The sequence below is a fragment of the Drosophila nasuta genome, chromosome 2R, assembly GCF_023558535.2.
Source record: "Drosophila nasuta strain 15112-1781.00 chromosome 2R, ASM2355853v1, whole genome shotgun sequence".
Lineage (NCBI taxonomy): Eukaryota > Metazoa > Arthropoda > Insecta > Diptera > Drosophilidae > Drosophila > Drosophila nasuta.
In genome coordinates, this window is record NC_083456.1 from 33,552,909 (window position 1) to 33,574,927 (window position 22,019).

Sequence of the window (22,019 nt, forward strand, 5' to 3'; positions counted from 1 at the left end):
ATACATAATAGCGACTAGTATATTTATATTTGAAACATCTCTAATATTACAGGTGAGGCCCTGAGACACCCGTTCTTCGACAGACTACCACCGCATCAGCGTGTTGGCGAAATGGGCAGCAGCAAGCAACCACTGTCATCCGGCAGCAGTAGCCGCGAGCGGTCGCACAGCTTGTCCAGATGAGAATTACAGCGATTTGGTTATTGTTGACAACAACGCTAATCCAAACACACACGCATACAACAAACATATATACACAATGAGAAGAGCCGTCGCCAGGCAAGTAACATCGGAGAGTAGCAGCAGCAGTGGAAGCAGCAACATGAGCTGCCATAATATACACATTACATACATAAATGATAATAATACAAATGGCGATCCCTAATTTAAGTGCTAAAGTCTGTTTAGAAACTTTAAAACTTGACTCGTATAGAAGACAACTTATACAAAACCAGAAACCCAATTGTTTAGTAGATCTTAAGTGCATGCTGCAAGCTGCTTGCTTCATTTAATCGATCTGTGCATTGTGTCATTTACCCGCCAATCGTGTTTTGTTTTGTTATGATAACCAAATCGTGCATAATAAGGACATACATAATATTGATAGGAAAGTCGTCCTCCTGACACAGACGTCTACCTTTAAATTTATATTGATATATAAATGTAAACGCCACTTAATTGTGTCCCGTTTAACCTTGAGATAAAAGAGAGACCCCCAGCTCGTGACTGCGATGAATTAAATTAAATTAAAGGGAAGAAGAACCTACCAATGTAAATGTAATGTAAGAATATCAATAACACGCTCTAGTTCTGATATCTATGCAAATACACATGCTGGCGAACTAGACTTGCAACTTATACTAAATGTAATTTAAATGCTATTTTCAAGTGCGTGAGTTGTAAGTTAATGCAAACTTTTACCAATCGCACACATACCTACATAGCTTATATAGCCCCGTACATGTTTACAATTGTAAAATATCAATTATTGTGACACCTCGTGTGCAGTATGTGCATTGTATACTATTTTATCTAAATTTATTAGCAGCCAGTCATTTTACCTAGACTATGTCGTACATTTTCTTTTAACCATCCAAAGGCAATGAATAACGTTTTTGCAAGCCCGAAACTCACATATATAGGTCCCATATAAACAAATGAAGGATACTAAATAAATATATTGTAATAAAAACAAAATACAAAAGGACACAAGAGAGTAAAACAAGTATACAGTCATATACTGAACACATACTTAATTCAAATGATTGTGAATTAGTTTAATATTACATAAATATTAATTATAAATTACGTTATTTGCAATTTAATAACCCGATCAATCAGCATATAAGATACATACAATCGAACATACACCACTATTATTGTCAAGTTATTTAAATAAACAATTAAAACAATATATATTTTGCTTATTTCATAAAGAGTTCATCGCATCAAACCTAACGTAATTTGATTTGAATATTATGCTACTCATTTGTGTTCGCCTGTATACCATCTGCTACGCGTAAATGTACCAAATGTTGCAACTCAGTAACTGAAATACCAGGCGAACATAAATCAGCAGTTAGTAGACGTATTTAGTGGCGCCATCTATTGGTCGTCCCAATAATGACGATCTCAATTGGCGCACCCTCAAAGTATGCTATAGAAAATTTAATATTTTTGCAGCGGGCAGAGCAGTGAAAATTAACAATTGGAAAACGCGGTATATCTCAGCAATTCGAAGGACTACGACGATGTCCTTTGGCCACAGTATAGCACAGATGATGGCCAACCAGAAAATATATATTCATCATGGTTTTATCTTTTGTCAAACAATTTATGTAGTTTTTGATTATTTTAGAATTTATTTTTGTTCGTTTTATTGGATTTTTTCTACGTGTTTATATGTGAATTGGTTTTGTTGTTTGTTTCTAGAATTTTACAATAGTTCAACTAAATAAATAATAACAATTTATAAATATAATTCTCTGACTCATGCATTTACTGTTTTGGATTCTGTTTTAACGTAAATATTTGCATAGATATTCATTCATTCAATAAGTTTCTCAAATTAGAAATAGTATCAGTAATTCTCGTTTGATTTCAATTTTTTTCCTAGGTATAAAAGCAATACATAGTTGAAATTATTAATTGGCTGTTTGAACTTAATGACAAAAAATGATAACAATTTATAAATAAAATTCTCGGACTCATTTACTGAGAGTTTTGGATTCTATTTAAAAGTACAATGTCACGAAAGTTTGAATTTAATTTGTATCTCAAATTAAGAAATAGTATTAGCAATTCTCACGTTTTCACTATGGATTTTATAGAATGTGGCAAACTGTTGAAAATATGCATAACTTGTCTGGTTTTAACTTAATGGCTAAACATCGGCTTATACTATCTAGTTAAATAATAATAAGTATACAGATTGCAACGAAAACAAAAAATATATCTAAAACTATAAATTATATGCAATAAATAAATACCTAACATTTACATCTGTGTAATAATATAATAATAAGTATTCTCTTTGATCTTCTATACAATTTTGTATATACAAAAACAACTTAACTTTGCTTTAAAAAGCAAATAAAAAATATGGTTTGCTTATTGTTAGAACATTTTTCTTTGTAACTTTCTTTTCGTTAACATTTTTCTTGTTTGTTTTATTGTCTATTTCAGAGATGTGGCAACGCCGCAAGGGCGCAACTAAGCAAGTCGTAAGTCGTAAGACGATAGAAAACGATAGAGAACAACGAACTCCAAAGCGACTGACAGAGGGAGCTGACTTGACTATATGCTATGCATACATACATATGTATATATAGCTTACATTTATATAGTACTTTATTATGGACAACTGCCTCTACTTATGCCCAATAAAGAGCGTATAGTTTCCTGTGCTTACTGTCGACGGAACCGTCGACACTGCGGGTCATTTGGTTAGTTTCAAAATGTCCGCTGCCGATACATTTCCTGCTGCTGCAGTTGAAGCTGAAGCTCCCGACACACCCGTTGGCGGTGCCGGCGCTATTCGTATTGGCTTGGCGCGCTGCTGCTGCTGCTGTGGACTGAAAAGTCCGGTGAGAGTAACCGCTGTGCTAGCGGTCAGTGTCATGCTTCCACAATTAGTATTCGTCTGTCCAGTTGTTGGAGTCACTCGTTTTCCTCTAGTTAATCCATTGCTATTTATATTACTGTTGTTAGTTGATGTTGGCTGCTGCTGTTGCTGCAGCTGATGGCCACCATTGGCTGACGCTGTGGCTGCCGATGTTGCTGAAATGTTATCCAACTCAGTCATTGCTTCTTGAATAGCTCGCTCAAGCTGCGAGTTCAATTTGCGGCTCCTTTGTGGGTTTTTGGTTTTGGTTTTTGATAGTTGGTGTATGTGTGTGTATTGTTTTCGATTTAGGTTTTGTTTCAGTTTTAAATTTTGTTGGTTGGGTGGTCGGTTGAGTGGTTGGATGTTGACGTGATGATGATTATTATGCATATACACATAGGGGTTATACACATATATTATATATATATATATGCATACGCATATCGCATACACACACACGGCGAGTGGCAGGTGTTTCATTTTTGGTCAGCGCGAAATTAAAAAAAAAAGAAACAAGAATATTAATTAGCGAAATCAAAACGAAAATTAAAATAAAAAATTAAAGCAAAATTCATTCAAATACCAATTGTCACTAAATCTGCAAATCAAATACGATTACTATGCAAATGTAAATGCAATTCACAAACTACAAAATAAAGTAAGTACTATATCTTATTCTACAACAGCGACTTCAAAATATAATACATTTTTCAGATTTATGTTCTGTGAAACAATCAGTCGAAAGACATCTGTGCATCTAACTTTTCTAGGCATTTGACGAAGAAATTAATTGAAGGTCTGAGTAATTTTCTGATTAAAAAGTGAAAAGCATTTCGAGAATTTACTTTCGAAATGTCTCAGCTCAAAGATATTATGTAGTTGGGTTGCGATGCTGAATATTTAACTGATCTGATGAAGCCCCTTCCTCTCCCTGCCTATTTAAAAAGAAGTGTCCCTCCCCCTGTAATGCTCACTTTCTAGTATCCTTCTGGGCCTTGTGGTGCGCATCCAAACCTTCAGAAAGGCTCTGCAGCGAGTTGACCGGTATCAGCTCAGAGGTGGATCGACCGCCGCCTCCAAACCATTGCACCCACACATGATCGAACTGCTGCGAGGGAGTGCAGACGCCGTCAGGCATCTTAACAATTTTTCCCGGCCAGGCAGGATGACCTCGCGCTGGCCCCCAGATCAGCTCACCAATAGCAAACGTGCGAAGTGGCAGCATTGTGAGTCCCATTGCGTTTGACGAGCCTCTTGTCATGTTGACGTTGTTGGCCCTGTGTGGTCGACGGCCGCGCTTTGTTAGCGTGCGATAGTTGGACTTAGATTTAAGGGAGATCACTTCGCTGCCGGCCGCTGGATTTTCCATCAAGGGTGGTGGCTGCGTTGTTTCAGGCGACTCTATATTGAGATTGGGAGGCAGCGGCTTTGTTAGTGAAGCCGACACTCGACGTCAAATACTGATTCCCGATACCCGTCACCCAATACCGGACAGAACACAAAGTAAATCAAAAATGAACATCAAAAGCAGAGTGCAAAGGGATGCAGGGGTGCGACAAGTGCAGGACATGGTTTAGATACATATACACAAGTGATAATGGTGATGGTGATTGAGATTGTGATGGTTGTTAGTGGATGCTGTTAGTGCTGTACTTGGTGCTGCAATCAAAACACTGACTATGCCTTACCCTGGTAGTCAACGCTAACTACTTTTCGGTTATGGACATAGAAGTTGGGATGGCTGTTGGATGGGGTCTGATGGTGAATGACTTGGCTACCAGCTGTCGCTGTTGACAATGACGATGATGAGATGGATAAGCCGGTGGAACTGGCAATGCGCATACCTTGTCCCAGAACTCCTACTCCGAGGTGGTTGCCATCTGTTGATGATGCTTGCGAGGTAATGTGAATGCGTCGAATCTTTGGCTCCGTCGCCTTATATATTGAGATTGGCTGACTGAAGACATTGCTGCTGCAGACGCCTGTAAGCGATATAGTGATGTTTGAGTATGGAGTGATTTTATACGTCTTTCGTTTAGTAACTCACTGCGCTCACAATCCGTTGAAGAGGGTGACAGACGGCTCTCAGCACTTTGGGGCGAGATCGCTGCATCCGGCTCCGAACTCGAGACACACTGCACCTGTGAATTAACAACAATTATAAAACACTTCAATACTGACTAGATTTCAGTTGCAAACCATGTCGCCGCTGCCGCTGCTCCGATGACTAGGAGGCCGCTCTGGGCTGCTCGGACTGCATGTAGTAGTGTCTGGAGGACTAGCTACTGTTGCCTGACGACTATCCGCGACGTAGCTGGGATGCAGGCTCATCTGTTGCTGTTGTGGCTGCTGCTGAATTTGAATAGTGGCCGTGGGACTTGCTTGCACAAAGGAAGCCCCGCTCTGCTGTGCTGTCGGCATCACCAGGCCCATTGGCGTTGAATAGATCTGGCCAATTGGACTCAGCTGCCCGTTGGCACCCACAATGTACTGCTGTCCCCCGGTACTGGGCGATATAAATGACGGCTTGTTCTGAGGCGAGGGAGTGCGTAGCATCACAGGTCCCTGAGGAGTCAGTAGACTTGTGGTCGGCATATTTTGGATCTGCAAGAGCGTGGCGTCTGGACCCATGACCAGTCCAGCCGGCATGAGCAGCTGCTGTCCAATGAGATTCACCTGCTGCAGTATTTGGCCATTCTGCAGAAGCAGCTGCTGCGTTTGCGGTGCCGCTGTTGCCGTCGGTTTGTTGACTACAATGCCCTGAATGCCTGGACTCAGTTGGAATTGCTGGGAGAACTGTGGAGGAGCTGGCGGAGGAGCTGCTGCAACGGCTGCTGCTGCAGCAGCAGCTGCCGCATTGGCCGCCTGTTGCAGCAAAGCAGGAGCTTGGCTAGGTATGCTGGGCGAGATCTGAGGGGAATGCGTCTTGGCAGTCGTCGGCGAGCTGAGTACGCCACTCTTTGCCATGCCCAAAGACGAGGGAGGAGGCGTGCTGCTCACAGAGCTCTTGCGTTTGCGTGGTCTTCGCTTGGCCTCTGGTGACGAGACTGGCAACTGTTGCTGCACCTGTTGCTGCTGCTGCTGAGGCAGCGCCAGCAGCTGCTGAGGCTCTGTCGTCTGCTGGTGCTGCTGCTGTTGCTGGTGCACGATGTATCCGCCGTTGGGCAGCGTGTTGAGCAGCACAGTCTGGGGAGGCGCGGTGGCAGCCGGACTGATTTGACTGGCCTGCGAGCTGGCGATGATCTGATGATGCAGTACCTTGGCTCCGTTCGTATTGAGCAATGCCGACGGCTGGCTAACAATATAGCCGCCACTGGGATGCGCCGAGCGATGCTGTTGAGGATGCGACTGCTGTTGATGCTGAGCAGATGTCGCTGGCTGTTTGCTCGTCGAGGGAATCACCAGCAATTGGCCGGATGAGGTCATGATCAGCTGGTTTCCGCCACTATTATGGGCCATCGACTGCAGCTGCGCCACCGTCGAGCTTGCGCTGCTCAGCGTGGTTCCCGGTCGACTAATTCCAGCCGTAGTCGTCACTATGCTTCGAGTGAGTGTCGTGCCTCCGTTGCCATTATAGTTCATAGTCTGTCGTAGAGGCTGACATTGCTGACGCAGCACACGCAGTTGGGTTGTGGGTTGGCCACCAGCCTGGGATTGCACTTGAAGTTGCAGCTGGGTTTGTGGCTGCGGCTGCGGCTTAGGCGATGCCGACGGCGTGCTTTTGGCGGAGTCCAGCGAGTCTGTGGGTGAGGAGAGGCTGTGCCTAGGGCTGTCGTGACTCGTCGAAATGGCGCCAACTTGCTCTGGTCGTTTCTCCAGCTCAACAACTGCGCTGCTGGACACTGGCGACTCCTGTGGAGCGGGGACTACCGTAATGCTTGTGATTTGTGGGTTCAGCGGGCGCGCAAAGGCAGCTGCAGTATCTACATGAAGAGAGCGCGATGCGACGACAGTTGAAGATGCTGCAGGCGACTCCAGTTCCCACTTGCCACCGGCAAACAGTGAAAGACGGCGAATTCGCTGTCGCTGCTGCTGTTGTTGCTGGGAACTAGTCTCCTGCTGCAACGTTCTGACCACCGGCTTAGCATCTAATCCCACGTTCAGCGTATTGTGCAGCAACGTCGTCTGTTGCTGCAAATATCCTGCTGGATCGTCCTTAAAATTGGGCTGTTGCTGTGTGGCAGGAACATCTGAATTAGTTGCAGAATTCGAGGCCTGTGGCGTTAGTTTTATCACATGATCAACGGCGGCAACAGAAGAAACTGAAGCAGAAGCTGCTGTTGCAGCAGCTGGTTGTCGTTTGTCCATATTTAATGTTTGACTAGTTTGCATTACGGCAGCAGGAGTAGACAAGGGAACGGCTTGGACTGCTGATGTTCCAGCTGTGGAGCTGTAGGATGAACTACTAGCCATCTTATTGTTGTTTTTGTTATTTGGGTAACTGAGACAATTCACATCTGCAAAAGAAATAAAAGAGGAAAAATTAGCGATGTGTTTGCACATTACCAAACCATGATTCAAACATAAATATGCACAGAAAATATATAAGTAAGTATAAGAATGATTTTTAGGTGTCCTTTTCTGTCTGTTTCTAAACTAAACATCCCACGGTCAAACAAATCAAAAGTCAAAGTCATTGCTTATGCAGACCAAGATGTCCTTAAAGTGTCCGCAACGTGTCCCCTTAGCACGGACAAGCTAAGGGAGTCCTTAAAGGTCACATCCCCGTTTTTCTGTTGGGGACAGACGAGACATGGCGTCGACTGTCAAATGGTTGCCGAGCTGCAAAAGCCGAGTATAATAAAATCAGAACACCGAGGACGTGCTCTGCAAATCTATGAGCAAATCAAAATTGGAGTGGGCCAAGATGGGAGTGTAGCAGAGGACTGAAAACCGTTGACAGTGATTAAGGACAAGGTACAAATACTTCCCAAATTACTTGATTAAAGTGTGAAACATTATTACTACGATTGCTTAACGAGCACCGAGCACAACTTAGCACCGAAACACCCTGTGGTCGACACACCCTGTGGTTGACACACCTTGTCCACACACACCCACAAACACAGTTGGTGAATAAACCGCAGATGCAAACATTTTCCAAAAGCGCGGCAAACTTTTGCTTTGTGCAGCATTTTTAATGGTCACTGATTGAGCTGAAGGATGAGAAGGAACGCAAACAACACTGACGACAGTCCAGCCCGTGCATGTCCCGTGGCATGGATTTAAATGGAGTGGAGCAGCTGATAGCTGCGACTGTGCATCGCAAAACTTTGCCGTCAACTCGTTTTTGTTTCAATTAACCTTTTGCATTTCAAAGTTCCAACAATGTTTGCGAAATTTCTGTCCAGCCACTACCTCTACTTCTCACCCAAATGTGAGCCCAGCACCCAACCCAGAATCCTTTATTCCTTCATTCCTGCATTTATTCCGATGGCGCCTTTTGAGAGCTGCTCTGGCAAGTTGGCAACAGTTTGCTCATATCTCAAATTGAAATCCAAATGCCTTTTAATGGCCCAGCTCAAGAAAGTGAAAAAAGCTTCCCACCCATCTGATGATGCAGGAATAGATGGTACCAACTATAGCTCACAGTGATGTGTTAACCCGCATTCTCTGCATACTTTGTTTCTTAGTGTAAATGTTAAACAGTTGAAGGCATTTAATAAGCATAACAATTGCTTGCAGTTGCTCCCAGAGTGGGAAACCTCGACGTTCTGTGATGTTATTGCATAGGTCCTTCGCCTGGCCAGACAAAGGACAAAGAGAGAATGAGCAAACAGCAGATGAGAAAGAGCCAAAGCAGAAAAGCAAAGAGAAAGGAATGCACTTCCTGTTGAGTCAACGATGACGACCTCAAAGCCCTGGAGTCGCAGCTTCTGCTTGCACCTCCTTCCCACTTCCCACTTTCCCTTCCAGCACTCGCATTTTCACTTTATCATTCTCTAAGCCTCTGCTCTCCACTTTTTCCAGCAGTCAGCACATTGCTATTACACTTGAAGTCCATACAAAACCTACCGACTGTAAATGAATACACTCGCATGCATTCACATGCATTCATGTCCTCGCTCGTGAGCATCAACCACATCCCCATTTTGATGTGGCATGCAATTTGCCAGCTAGTAATGATCTAGGCATAGCATATAGTCTATATTTAGTGAGTGCTCACCTTGATTGACTAACTCGATTGTTGTCGCTGTTGTTGGAATTGCTGATGTGGTTGTCGTTGTTGTCGTCGAAGTAACCGCTGCTGTCGTCATCAGCGTGACAAACGCCTCACTCGCCGTGTCCTTGAAGCCCTGCGGCTTATGTAACTGCTCAGTCTCCAACATATGCCGTTGATGAGAGCAGAACTCCTGGCTGTTTCCCGACAACACTTTCAGTGGCATATTGGGCACCTGCAATCAAGAAATGCATTATCAATTGAGACTATTATTAAAATTGCCATTAAATATTATGTACAATTAATGTATCATTATTTTCTTTAATAATAGATGCAATTATAGGCTTTCTTATTGTGTTTATATTCAGAGATCTCCTCCCACATGCAATTAAATGAACACCAAACGTGATCACATCACCGTGGTGTATTTACTTAAAAGGTAGTTAAAATACAATAAACTAAAGCTGTGTGTACAACAACCGACGCGTCAAAGGAAAAGAGGGAGAGAGGGCTTTGTAAAACACGTAATAAAATGCCAAACGGTTGGTCGAAAAAACAGAAAACAGCAACAAAAAATTGCAGTTTTGCATGCATAATTGCGACGAAATTAAAGTGAAATGTGCAGCGGGCCAGACAGAAAGCCAGAAATACCGACAACATGGCCGTGGTGAGGTGGTGGTTATTGGGAGCTGTGGTCAGTGGGTGACGCGCCAACGAGGCGGACGAGAAGGGCTCTTGGTGGTGGTTTGGTAGACAGGTGGTCAGGTGGTCAGGTGTGAAGCTTGTGCACAGCTGTATAGCTGCATAGCTGCATAGCTGCATATCTGTATGACTGGTGTTGGATTTCATTAACGTAATAATGACCATCGAGTGTTCGTAGTCAGACGACGCCGCCTGTCCGCATTAATCCTAGCCGGTAGTCGGCTCGACAATGAGCTGGCCCCCCTGCAGACCGGACCGATACACCTTTTCTCCGCCTCATCCCCCTCCACCTGTTCTGCTGGTGATTTAGTTCCAGCTTTTATACCCTCTTTCTTCTCTGTAGCATGCCCCCTTCGGCAAATTGCGCGCACTTGCGACAGGAACTTGCGGCGATGGCGGATGTGAGTAATCGCTCAGTCACGTCGCTGTGTCACAGTCCTGTAGTCAGGACATTACTGTGCTGCAAGATTTCCGTGACGTCGGGCTTCTCGCCTCTCTTGGTGTTGCCCACTCTTGCACATTGTCCTGCCCACTTGGCACTTTGCAATGCATGACGTAACCCGCGTAGCGGAAATCGCCCAACATTCGGTGCTGTGCAATGTGCACATGCAATGTGCCAAAGGAACAAGGAGCAGCGCAAAGGGAGAGAGAGAGAGAGATTGCTGCCAAGTCAGAGGTGGCAATTCGAAATGTCCTGAAGCCGTGCATTCAAACTGCATAGCAGAAATTTTTTGTGAGAGTCGCCAGAAAGATTTGGACAAGAGTTAAGTCGTCTAGAAGTCTTGTAGCAGATGCTTATTTTTTCGCAAATCCGAAGACAAATGGGGTTCCAATTTCGAGTTTAGTTCTTTCTCACTCGTCAGCTGCACTTTTTCCCCTCCACATTGTGTTGCCACGCTGTCTGCATTTAACTGCGACTAATGAAGTTTCCAAAAAGAGCAAAAATGCAGCTAAATGAGTGGCAAGAAACGGCTGACCAACTATTCCCTAGTCGATCCTGTGCCAGAAATTCAATTTTGCCTAAAAGTGAAGCTGAAATTCGCTTGGCAATTGCTCTTCCTGTCCACATTTGAAGTGACGTGCAAATGACATGAAACCAACAACAAAGAATAGTTAGTAAACAGTTCATAGGAGTCGACTTCGCAATACCCTGCACCGCATTCCCATCAAAGTGCAGCACAAATGAGGGCATCATTAATACACCCTTTGCCAATATATCCCCCATCCTAGGGTATGCCAACTCAACTGACACATTACCATTGCACTCTGTGTCTGTGTCTGTGTCGTCGTAGTCGTCCCACCTGCCGTCACTGGTCCAATGCTAATTGTTTTAGTTGTTGTTGTCGTTGTCGTTGTTGTGCCATGAATATGCTAAATTGTCTGTTGTATTTTGCCTGCGTCGTCGCCTCCCTGCAGCCCATATTCCCCCTGAAATGTTTATAAATGCAAATTGGCCAAAAAGTGCGGCAGCGACAACAACATCACCATGGACATGCTTCGCCGCTTCGCATTTGAGCTGTGGCCCATGAGAGAACTGTGGCCCAACAGGAACTGCAACTGTAACCGGGACTGCGATTCGGACTGGGATGTGTTAATACGCGCACTGCGATTAACTGTTTACTTTCAATTTCGGATCGAATTGGATCGAATTATGTCGACCCTCTTCTGTCTTTGCCTCGACTTTACTGGCAATGCTCTCAACTCTGCTCTCAAATGTGGGGCGCCAAAGCGCAGCCTTGACGCTCAGCAGTAATAAGTAGCCAAGGTGGGGATTGTTGACTTCTGACTGTTGTTGGTCATGTCCGAAGCGGCGCCTCACCATCTTTGTGGCTCGTAAAAGGCAACCACGAACAACATCAACAATGCCCCTGGCATCGCAACAACTTTGTTTTTCATTTTCGTTTCGTTTCATTTCAGTTGAAGTCTTAGTTTGATTTTTATTGAGTTATAAATTTTTGAGCTGCCGTCGACGTTCAGCGCTGACCTTCTCAAGTTTGTTTGTTCGCTGTGGCATCTGTTGTAGCTTTTTTGTTTGTTATTGTTACTGTAGTATATCATTGAGCAACTGACTGACAGGCAGACTGAGGGGCTGGCAAACACTGGCGATATGAGGCCGGGGCCAAAGTTTCATTTATTTGCTCAACTCGCGTTACACAAATTGCGTTCAATGTTCTTAAAATAGAAGTCAGTCAAATGCTTTGTGTAAGAATGCATTCTATGTTACACAGTGTCAATATACTCTACAGCCTACAGTCAAGGAAAGTAGGTTTGCGAAAATCAATTGCAATTGCTTCGCACTTATTGAATGCTTATTTATCGTATATTTCAATTGAAATCCCATCACTATATGCGAAATGAAAAGAATTTAAATTTGTCCGATTGAATGTGCATACTGCATACACTGATTACTATATGCTGAACAAAATGTGGCATATTCTTGTGAAAAGATCACAAGATCAATCCGTAGTCGCAAGCAAGAACACCGCATTTAGAAATGTTTAATTACTGAATACGTCATAGAAGTTTCACTAAATAAAGTATGTGAAAAGGAAAACATATTTTAAAGGAATTAATGGATTCCAATATTGTAATTAATATTAGGAAGACAATTGAAAATGTCAATATAAACTCCTAAAACAATTTCAGATCTAGTTTAAATGTTCATATTAATTACAAATGTAATGTAGTTGAAGTATTAATATTTTACTAATAATATTCATACTTATTTTCATGAGATGCACATTAAAGTCACAGCTTTGAGCAAAGTTAACAGAGCCTCAAAACTCTTCGCAGCCCTCGCTACATTGCTGCAATGCAGAGATATTCGATACGTTATTATGGAACATGCTCTTTACGGCGGCATCGGCATCGTCGGCATTATGAGCAGACTGACTGACGGACTGACAGCAACACTAAGTGGCCATTGCCGTTGTCTATATCGTTGTCTAGCGGTGTCTGATGGCGACGACTTTCACCAAACACTTGCAACACAAACACAAGGTAAGACAAGCTAAACAAAAAGCAATCCCTAACCTACCACACCTTTCCTCTCCACAAGTCACAAAAGCAAGTTAAGTGACAGCAAAATGGCAATAATCAAAACAAAAAGCTAACAAATAAGTAAACGAGCGTAGACTTCATTATTATGGAGCCACATCACACATCAATCATTGCCAAAACGCAAAGCAAAACCAGAGACCGAGGGAAGCTTCAGACATTGCGAGTTGAATGTGCCCAGAGCTTAGAGACGTCAACAAGAGCAGAAAAAGCACAGTTTCCATTTACCATTTGGCACAACGATGAACAGCAAGACAGGCAGATAAAGAGAAGGAGTGAGAGAGAGAGAGGTGGAAAGAAAGAGAGATCTTTGGCTGGAGCCAAGGCAGTCAACGACTCGTGGTCAACTCCGGAGTGGCAGCTGTAGGGAAGACTCCTTCGGTGGCACAATAAAGTGTTTAGTAAACAAATTGCGGCTGCCTTTTGATAATATGCACGCACACCATTAAAGCCAGCAGTTAGCAAGCACATAACACAAGGAGAATCAAGTCAGCGCCCGAGTGAAGTGTCGTGTGGAGAGGAGGGGAAAGGAGGAGAAAAAGTCGAGAAGTCGGGATAAGTTATAAGTGCATTGCACCGAAAAATCGATTGACGAGCAACACAAAGACAATCGACGCAGGCTGCGTGTGTATGCGTATGCGTGTGCGAGTGCGAGAGAACGAGAAGTACCTGAGCAAGTGAGGGTGTTGAAAAGGACATTGCTTGCATGTGGGCGGCGACGCTGACGCAGTCGGGGCGCCAACGTCAAGCGAAATTCAAGAGAAACCATAAACTTAAATTAATGACCTCAGCTGAAAAGCGAGACGAGACGAGTAAGCAAAATATAAGCAAACAAGAGAATGCAATGATGATGAAGTGCAAGAACGACGAAAGGGAGAAGCAAGAAGCGAGAGAGCGAAGAGAAGCATAACCTCTTTGTGTGTGTGTGATTTACCGTTAATGGTCTTTCGTTTTGCTGCATTTACTGCTCCAATTGGAAACGAATCTTATTGCAAACGATTTCACTGCGATACCCAATTTACACACACACGCACACACACATACATTCGCATAGTGTATGTTCATATATGTATACAATGGCATGTGTATATTCATGCATCATACACAGCGAAGATGAAAATGCTTGACAATTTGGAGCAGTGGCAGATGGTCGACCATTTGCCCGCTCTGTGTTGCTGCTAAATGATTGTGCAGCTGACGTCGAAGTCGCCGTAGCCGTCGCAGTCGCAGTCGATGCCGGCGTCGACGGTCGACGGTCGACACAGCCGATTTGTTGTCAAACTGGTTTTACAAATATTTTGCGTTCATCTGTTGGGCCCCCTTTACTAGAGGAGTGCTGTGGGGCGACGGCGGAGCGTGTGTAGCCAGGCGGCAGTTACATGGCTGCAACGCTTAGTGAAAGTCGCTTTAATGTTGTTTCAGTGCGCCCTCCCCCCCTCCACTCCCCTATCTACACCAAGCAACAGCAATACCTTAGCATCCCATCCATCGCGGCATTAACCCATTGCTAGTTAGCTCAGTGCACATTCAATTAGGTTTAGCTCAGTCTTTTGCTTTTGGCTTTTGCTTAGCCAGCTATTCAGAGCCAGCCTGGCATTTACAGCCAATTATGAGACAACAACAAACAAGTTAAGACGCCAACTTACCTGAGCATTGAAGTCAAAAAAGTATTCCGGACGCAGTGGACACGGCAGTCCGCACTTGCAGGTACCCTGTGATAGCAGATAGTCCTTGATTTGGAATTGAGTTCGAAGTGTTTTCCCCGTGGGGCTGAAACGAATAAACAAAAAGAGAGAATTAGTGAGATACCGAGAATGCATTCAAATTAATACTATTATATGTATTGAATATTCATTAGTTAATTAAACAATTTGTCGTGTGCTAATGGCTATTACAAAGGCGTCAAGTTGGCGTAGGTAAATGCTTGTGCTTTAACCCTTGGCCAGCCCTCGAGCAATTAACCCTAACAATGCTAACTAACAGAGTGCAAAGGCTGAACGAGCAAGCAACTTGCACTGTTTAACTAACAGACGGGCTCATTAACATAATGTGTAAGTGATGCACCTCTGTCGTCTGCATTAACATGACAATGTTAAACGACAGTCGAGCACTCGCTCGCTTGACATGACGAAACAAACACACTGAGAGAAGCTTGAGCAACTATTCGATTTTTCAGCTGGAATATAAGCCGGCTATATCTGTATGTTTACTTACAGGTATTTATAAGGTTATACTTTTAACATAATTGATTTATTAGTCCGCAATATCAGTATTCAATATCGAAAACTGGAAGTCAGACATATTTTTTCTCAGTGCATGTACGTGTGTACAATGCACATAAATTAATACCAATCAGAATTGCTGGCTGCTCGTTTTGATCGCATGTCAAATAAGTGCGCGTCGTTTTGCGCATAATTCAAACTGGTTTTATGTATGCACGAGAGCGTTTTTCGCTCTCCACGTGAGTTCGATTTTGAGTTCGAGTTGCTAGCTGAGTACTTGTGTAGTCCAGCTCTGATGTTGAGATAGGCGACGCGACTTAATGGGTTTTCAAGTGGCTACAAATTCAATTGATCTCTACTTTACTTAAAATATGAAATTAAAATACAAATTAAACTTGAAAGAAATACAACTAATTTCATATCCCTTCTTTGTATTTTAAGCAAAACTTTAACAAAATTGTAATTTAAACAAATTTGTTCTATTCGTTTGATTTTGTTCTCTATTCATATTTTTGAAAGTGGAAAAACAAAATGAATATCGTAATGCGCAAAACCTTAAAGCCAATCCAGTTTTTGGATCAACGCTCAACGTCGTCCATTGAGCTTCTCAATCTGAACAAGAGGACTGACGATTCTCTTAAGAGGGCTACGCATGAACGCAAATGCTGAATAGTTATACTCGATTTATTGTTGCGCATAACGCTGGGGTTAAAAAATTAGAGTGAAAAATCATCGCTGGCTGCTTATTAATTATAAAGTGCGAGCATGGAATCAAGGGCGCAGATGACGATGACGATAATGATGATGATGATGAGGATAAGGACTTCGTCACTGAAGAGTAGCACTTGAGGCTCATGGCAGAGTCAGCGTCAGGAGGGCTTCTGCGTCTGAATTGTTGAATAGCTTCAAAAGTTTCGTAGAACGCGAGCACGAAAATGAAAGGACGAAGATGAGGACGAGGACGAGGACGAAACCTCATACCTTCTGGTCATATCGTGTGGGAAATCTGAATAATGGATAAAGTGTGAAAGCGGCAAGGGCACTAAATGGAACGACGACTGAAACGAGGGCAACAACTGCAAACAGAGATGACAACAATATACATAATTGAGCGACAACAGCAGCAACAACAACAACCGTGTTACGGGTTAAACGAGTATGCGAGAATTGTCAATTGAGTAGCCTCTTTTTGTATCGGCGTAATTTCGACCCATGGTCACGTCAGAGCTTCAGTCACAGCCTCAGCCTCAGCCTCAGTCTTGGTCTCAGCCTCATTCTCATCAATGAACTGCTCTGAAAGCTAAAACAACTCCAAACTGGTTTGTTTTATTAATTTTGAATTTTTGCCCCTTCTTTGATTTTCGCTATTTTGTGATTACTCGAGTACCAAGAACGTTGTGTGGCCATAACGAAACGTCTTTAGCCGAGTCGATTGCACATCAATTGAGCGAACACTGGGCAAGGCAAATAGGGAGAAGCGTCTCGATTGCCAATGAGAATCATCTACGCCTCGAAGCTTATAACTTCATTTGTATGCAGTTGGCATCGTAAACTGTCTTAAGGGCCGACGATAATGACCGGAGCGTCAGTCTTCAAGATTGCTGGCAGCACAGCAGACTCATTAAATGTTTTATTTACGCGAAATGCGCTAATAATACCAGTCGATGGCTCACTCGACTGACTTCCCGACAGTCCTTAACGATTCAAATGATTAAATAAAGCTGGCAGAGAAAGATTCGCACCTGTTTGGCCTTGGACATAGCCTCAACGTAGTGCTCGGTAAGAATCATAGAGGAGAAACAGACCAAATGTCCAATTATTATTTGCATATTTTAAGAACGAGCTCTCGATTTATGGGATTTAACATGTAAATATGTGCAGCTCAATATGATATCTAAAAACACTTAGATCCCTTAGAAATTAATGTAAATTTATAAATAGTTTTGACTGGATTCGAATTGTTATCGTACTAGCTAACTCTCATATCAGCAATAAACCAAAATATTGATTCAATTAATTAAATTGCAATTATTTGTTGATCATTAAGTTCTCAATCTCAGTTAAGTTCTTACGGACGAATTAAATTTGAAACAGTCGACTAATGTTAATCCAAATTGACAGAAATCTAGGTTTGAAAGGTGTTTAGAGTACAACTTAAATATTACAGGGGGTCATTAACGTAACTCATATTGCGTTTATTGTATAGGTTGTCGACGAAAAGGTTCAAGATGAGGACGCAGAGGCAGACACAGTGACTGAGGCACTAGTAGACTTAGAGGAACCCCCGCCTACGATAGAAACACAAGCATAGAATGACAAACAAACTGAGACAAGGATAGAGGCAGAGATATATATAAAGTGAAAAAAGAGAGAGAGAGAGACGAACGAGCCTCTCGCCAGGTCTGAGTCTAAGCCTGTCCCTCGTAGCAGGCAAATTGAAAAACTGTTGGGCTCTTTCGACTGCCAAACTGTGCCAAACTATTCCGCATTCTTGCAGCCAATACCCGTTAAGTCGTGTTGCTTGCCTTGCAGTCTGTCCGTCTGTCCGTCCGTCTGTCTGTCTGTCCATTTTGCTGCCTTGCGGTGCTTGACTCGTTTCGAGTCGCCTCCATTACAGCTGCTGCTGCTGGTTCTAATTTATGATTTATGTCTCTGCCATTTGACTTTCTGCCGTGCCTCAGTGGGCGGCCGTCGTTTTGACCTGGAAACGTACGGTCGTAATATGCTCTTAGATATATGTGTATGTGTGTGTGTGTGCGTGTGTCTGTGTGTGCGTGTGTCTGTGTGTGTCACATTTGTGAGTCGTCTTCTAATGCTGCCACTGACTGTGACGTCACGCCGCGCAGTCAGCAACAACAACGACAACAACAACTTTGAAATGGTTGCGCAACAATTATTGATTTACCTCTCGACCCTTTCGCACCTCGACTGTGACTGCAAAATGATTGCAACATTCTTTCCAAGAAATCGTCAACGCATAACTGCGCAACTGCACAAGATGAAGCAGTCGGCAGAAGCAAGAAAACAAAAATTTCTATTCATTATACCCCTCTCCTAACCATCCCCAGTCCCGTCAATTATTCTACTCGAGCAAACAGAGCTTATCTTTTTGAAATTAACCAAAGCTCAAACATGTCTAGTGAAAAAAAAGGGGGAAACATCGAAAGAGCGCGGCAGCAACACGCAATTTGCAACCGCAGCTGCAACTTCGGTTGACAAGCAATAAACTGGGCAAAGTAAATGCCAAGTAAAAGAACCCAAAAATATCCTGACTGGTTCAACCTTGAAACCGAAGGTATTAATTAATTTACTTATGTATGCGTGTGTTCGGTTATATGTTTAAACAAAGTTTAATACAATCAACAGCAATCAGAGCAATTAAATTTACGACCAGTAGTGGAGTCAGAATCAGCAGCTCGCTTTCGAAATATTTGTGTAAACATTGAATTTGTGTTTGTAATTATGTAGGCTTGATGATAACTTGAAGATAATGCAGAAGTAAATATTCGTTGCGTTGTGCACACAAGAGAAGAGTTTAGAGGAGAGACAATACTCTAAAGTAAAGTCGAGAGTACTTGACTACAAAATACCCGCTACCCATTTCTAAACAATACGATATTCAAATTAGCTGGATTGTTCTACTAATCGCTTCCCCTCGGCAATTTGATGTTCCCTCAATGCTGCTGCTGCTGTTTGGTGCATTTGTCAGCTCAAGTCGAGTCGGGGATTTAAATCCAACTAAATCTGACAAACGATTTCACCTCAGTTGAGAGACGCGAACAACGAGCCAATAGACACTCGCCTCGCTCTCTTGACATGAGCATTTCCTGTTGGGTAAGCAGCCACACACATTTGTATGGCTTCCACTATGTAAAGGGCGACAACGCACAGATTAACTTGTGCAACATGCAGGGAACATTGAGAGACTACTCACCTGATGTAGGCCACTTCATTGTTGTTGGTTAAACGCCGCCAACCAGGAGCCAAATTTGCATTGTTGCCATCGTTGTTGCTGCTGTTGTTGTTGTTGTTGTTGTTTTTGCTGCTGTTCGTCTTGGCAACATTCTTGGCGTAGATCTGATGAGGATGTTGTTGCTGTTGACGGGAGGCAATTGTTGCTGGCATGCAATGCGTGCTGCCAGCAACAGTTGCTAATGTTGCTGTTGCGGCTGCTGTTGATGTTACGCACTTTACAGGCAATTTTATTTGCGCGGTGCGTTGTTTGTTTTGCTGTTGTTGCTGCTGCTGTTGTTGCTGCTGTTGCTGCTGCTGTTGTTGCTGCTGAAGTTGCGGACTTATAGCTGGACACACAAAAATGTGCTGCTGACTGTTGGTGTGTTGTTGCTGTTGCTGCTGCCCAGCAACATTTGAAGCTTGCATTATGTTGGAGCTTCCATTTACCAAACCAGCTGGTAAGATTTGTTGCTGTTGCTGCTGTGGCTGGATTGCGGCATTTGTAACGACCCGCGATACAAATTTCGTTTGCTGCTGTTGCTGCTGTTGGTAGAATTGCTGCTGCTGCTGCTGTTGCTGTTGCTGCTGCAACATTTGCTGATGTTGTTGATGCTTGTACATGTTCAGTTGTTGGTGGGGCTGCAGCTCGTTGGCTTGAACCGTCTCCGCACTGCTAACAATATTCAATTTGTGCTGCTGCTGTTGCTGCGGCGGCTGTGGCCGCTGCTGTTGCAGCTGTTGGCCAGCGGATGCAGCAGCCATGTTAAAAACACCGCTTGATTTGTGGGCTGCAAATTAAACGTCGTTGGTTGGTTGAATGTTGCACAAAAATATGTTAAAGGGAGAGCGCAAACACTTTACAGTTTATGTGAGTGTGCGTGTTTGTTTCTGTATGTGAGTGTGGTAACTTTTGTATTTGTATTTGCAATGTGACTGCACAAGTTATACATACATACATATGTATGTATTTCGGCTAATATTCAAATTATTGGGAAAACCGGACACTCTTTTAAGACACTCTCTTAAATTTTGGAATACAATAAAAACTTCCTTAGCTCACACCGATCTTTATCATTAACATAAATGTTTCTTTTAAATTACTTTACTTTTTTTAAATCAAGTTTGTAATATTTATAAACATATAAAACAAGTAATTTTTATTAAATTATAACCATAACCGAAAACGAGCTGCAGAGCTCAACTGTGTACGAATTAGCTATTTCGTGACTAGTACAACAGTATGTAGGCAATCGTCAAAATATGAATATGCGTGTATACACACACTCACACATGTATGCATATGTATGCTCATGCACACGACTCTCACTCACACTAGCGGGCAGAGGTCTTTGTCTGTTTTGTTGACTGCTGTCTGCTATTGTTGCTCACCTTTTAACGTAATTTTCGTTTTGCTCATTTGCCAACATATTCAATTAATTTGAGTTATTGTATAAACGAGACGCGACCATGTCATATTTGTGTTGCTGCTGCTGCTTCGTCTTCTTCTTCTGCTCCTCTACCTCATGTATTTAAACACTTAATTTCACTTTTGTTTTTTCTTCTTGTTGTAATAAAGTGACAACGATATTTGTATTGTTGTTTTGCTGCAGCTTTTCTTGTTGTTGTTGTCGCCTCTGTTGCTTTTTATACAATCTGCTGCTCATGACTTCATTTGGAATTCAGAAAACGAACGTCGACGGCGACGGCGACGGAGACAGAGATAGAAACTGAAACAGAGAGCGAAGAGCATGCAAGGCGTAAAAGTAGGTGAATGGAGCATGAAGCAGCAGCCGTCGACTTCGACGTCGCAGTAGCCAACAACAACGAATACAATGAATGAGAAGGGAAGGGAGTGGTGGAGAAGACGAAGGGGGGATAGCGACGCGACACTCAACAGAGAACGAAACGTTTTGTGTGTTTTAAGAAAATTTGTTCTGCCTAAAAATTAAACGCGTAAAGCAGAACAATTTGCCAGACACGACGCACATATACTTATGTACAATACACATACACTTATGTATATAACAACTTGCATAGCAATGTAAAAATAATATGTATGTGTATTTACAAATGTGTATAATTAATGCGTGCGACTGACTCAACAACACAAGTCAGTCTGCTCATGTGTGGTGGACACCTGGACACCTGCCCTCTTCTCCCCTTCGAGTTCTGCTCTAATGATTATAATGAGAATACGAGGGAATTAACCGAGCACAAATACACATGCACGTAAAAGCACACACACACACACACACACAGAAGCACTTTCGAGTAGTAGAGTGACCTCAAATGCTTATCTGCATTTCACATGCGCTTTTTTGGCAGCTGCTGCTGCTGCTGCACTTACAACATATTCATACACAAACACATATAATATACATTTCATTGCTCTTTGCTTTGTAAACTTCACATCATCGAATTGTGTTGTGAGTAAACGCTTATTTATCTACATTATGCACTGCGCCACACAGCAATTAAATACGAATTAATTGCGATTTTTATTCCTTGTTAGCTTTATTCACGCAACATTGATGACAGCCGAGCAAACGAACGAACGGACGACGATTTGACGACTCGACGAATCGTTCGCGCACACGAATTATTTACTTAAAAACTAAACATTTCATTTGTGTTCACCTTGAGAAGCCAAATGCTTTGATAACAAAGCATAAGCTTTGCTTTCCAACAAACCACTTACGAATCTAAATTATGCTAATTATTTCACTTATATGTATCCGCGCATTTGTTTTTGGAATTTTTCGACTGCCCAAAATTCCATTCACTAACTGGGTACAAACAGCGTGACCGCAAGTCTGTT

At 42.9% G+C, this 22,019-nt stretch overlaps 2 protein-coding genes across 20 annotated transcripts in view; one reads left to right on the plus strand and one right to left on the minus strand.

The window, feature by feature from the left end:
* Positions 1-1,412, plus strand: part of LOC132784713 (serine/threonine-protein kinase Doa) — a 34,002-nt gene extending 32,590 nt beyond the window's left edge. For all 9 annotated transcript variants that reach the window (XM_060790518.1, XM_060790514.1, XM_060790515.1 and 6 more), the window contains one exon: positions 53-1,412. In XM_060790518.1, coding sequence (XP_060646501.1) covers positions 53-183 — 131 coding nt within the window. In that variant the 3' untranslated portion in view covers positions 184-1,412. The remainder of the gene's footprint in view (positions 1-52) is intronic.
* LOC132784711 (putative mediator of RNA polymerase II transcription subunit 26) lies at positions 1,127-22,008 on the minus strand. 11 transcript variants are annotated; one of them, XM_060790504.1, is made up of 11 exons: positions 21,839-22,003; positions 20,591-20,928; positions 19,182-19,989; positions 14,672-14,795; positions 9,273-9,501; positions 5,306-7,563; positions 5,154-5,247; positions 4,951-5,088; positions 4,795-4,893; positions 4,081-4,507; positions 1,127-3,350 (listed from the first exon to the last, which is right to left on the minus strand). In XM_060790504.1, the coding sequence occupies exons 2-11, from the start codon at positions 20,616-20,618 to the stop codon at positions 2,939-2,941; spliced, it is 4,617 nt and encodes a 1,538-aa protein (XP_060646487.1). In that variant the 5' UTR covers positions 20,619-20,928; positions 21,839-22,003; the 3' UTR covers positions 1,127-2,938. The 11 variants fall into 11 exon arrangements, with proteins under 11 accessions (XP_060646487.1, XP_060646483.1, XP_060646482.1 ...); XM_060790500.1 differs by having other exon boundaries at positions 4,795-5,088; positions 21,900-22,008; XM_060790499.1 differs by having other exon boundaries at positions 4,795-5,088.
* Positions 22,009-22,019: the final 11 nt, after the last annotated feature.

Coding starts and splice junctions, on each gene's coding strand:
- LOC132784711 (XM_060790500.1), bottom strand. CDS start 20,618: ATGAGCAAAACGAAAATTACGTTAAAAG. Junction 7,564..9,272: donor AATCGAGTTAGTCAATCAAG/GTGAGCACTCAC, acceptor TTTCTTTTGCAG/ATGTGAATTGTCTCAGTTAC. Junction 5,248..5,305: donor GCAGCGGCAGCGGCGACATG/GTTTGCAACTGA, acceptor GTTAATTCACAG/GTGCAGTGTGTCTCGAGTTC.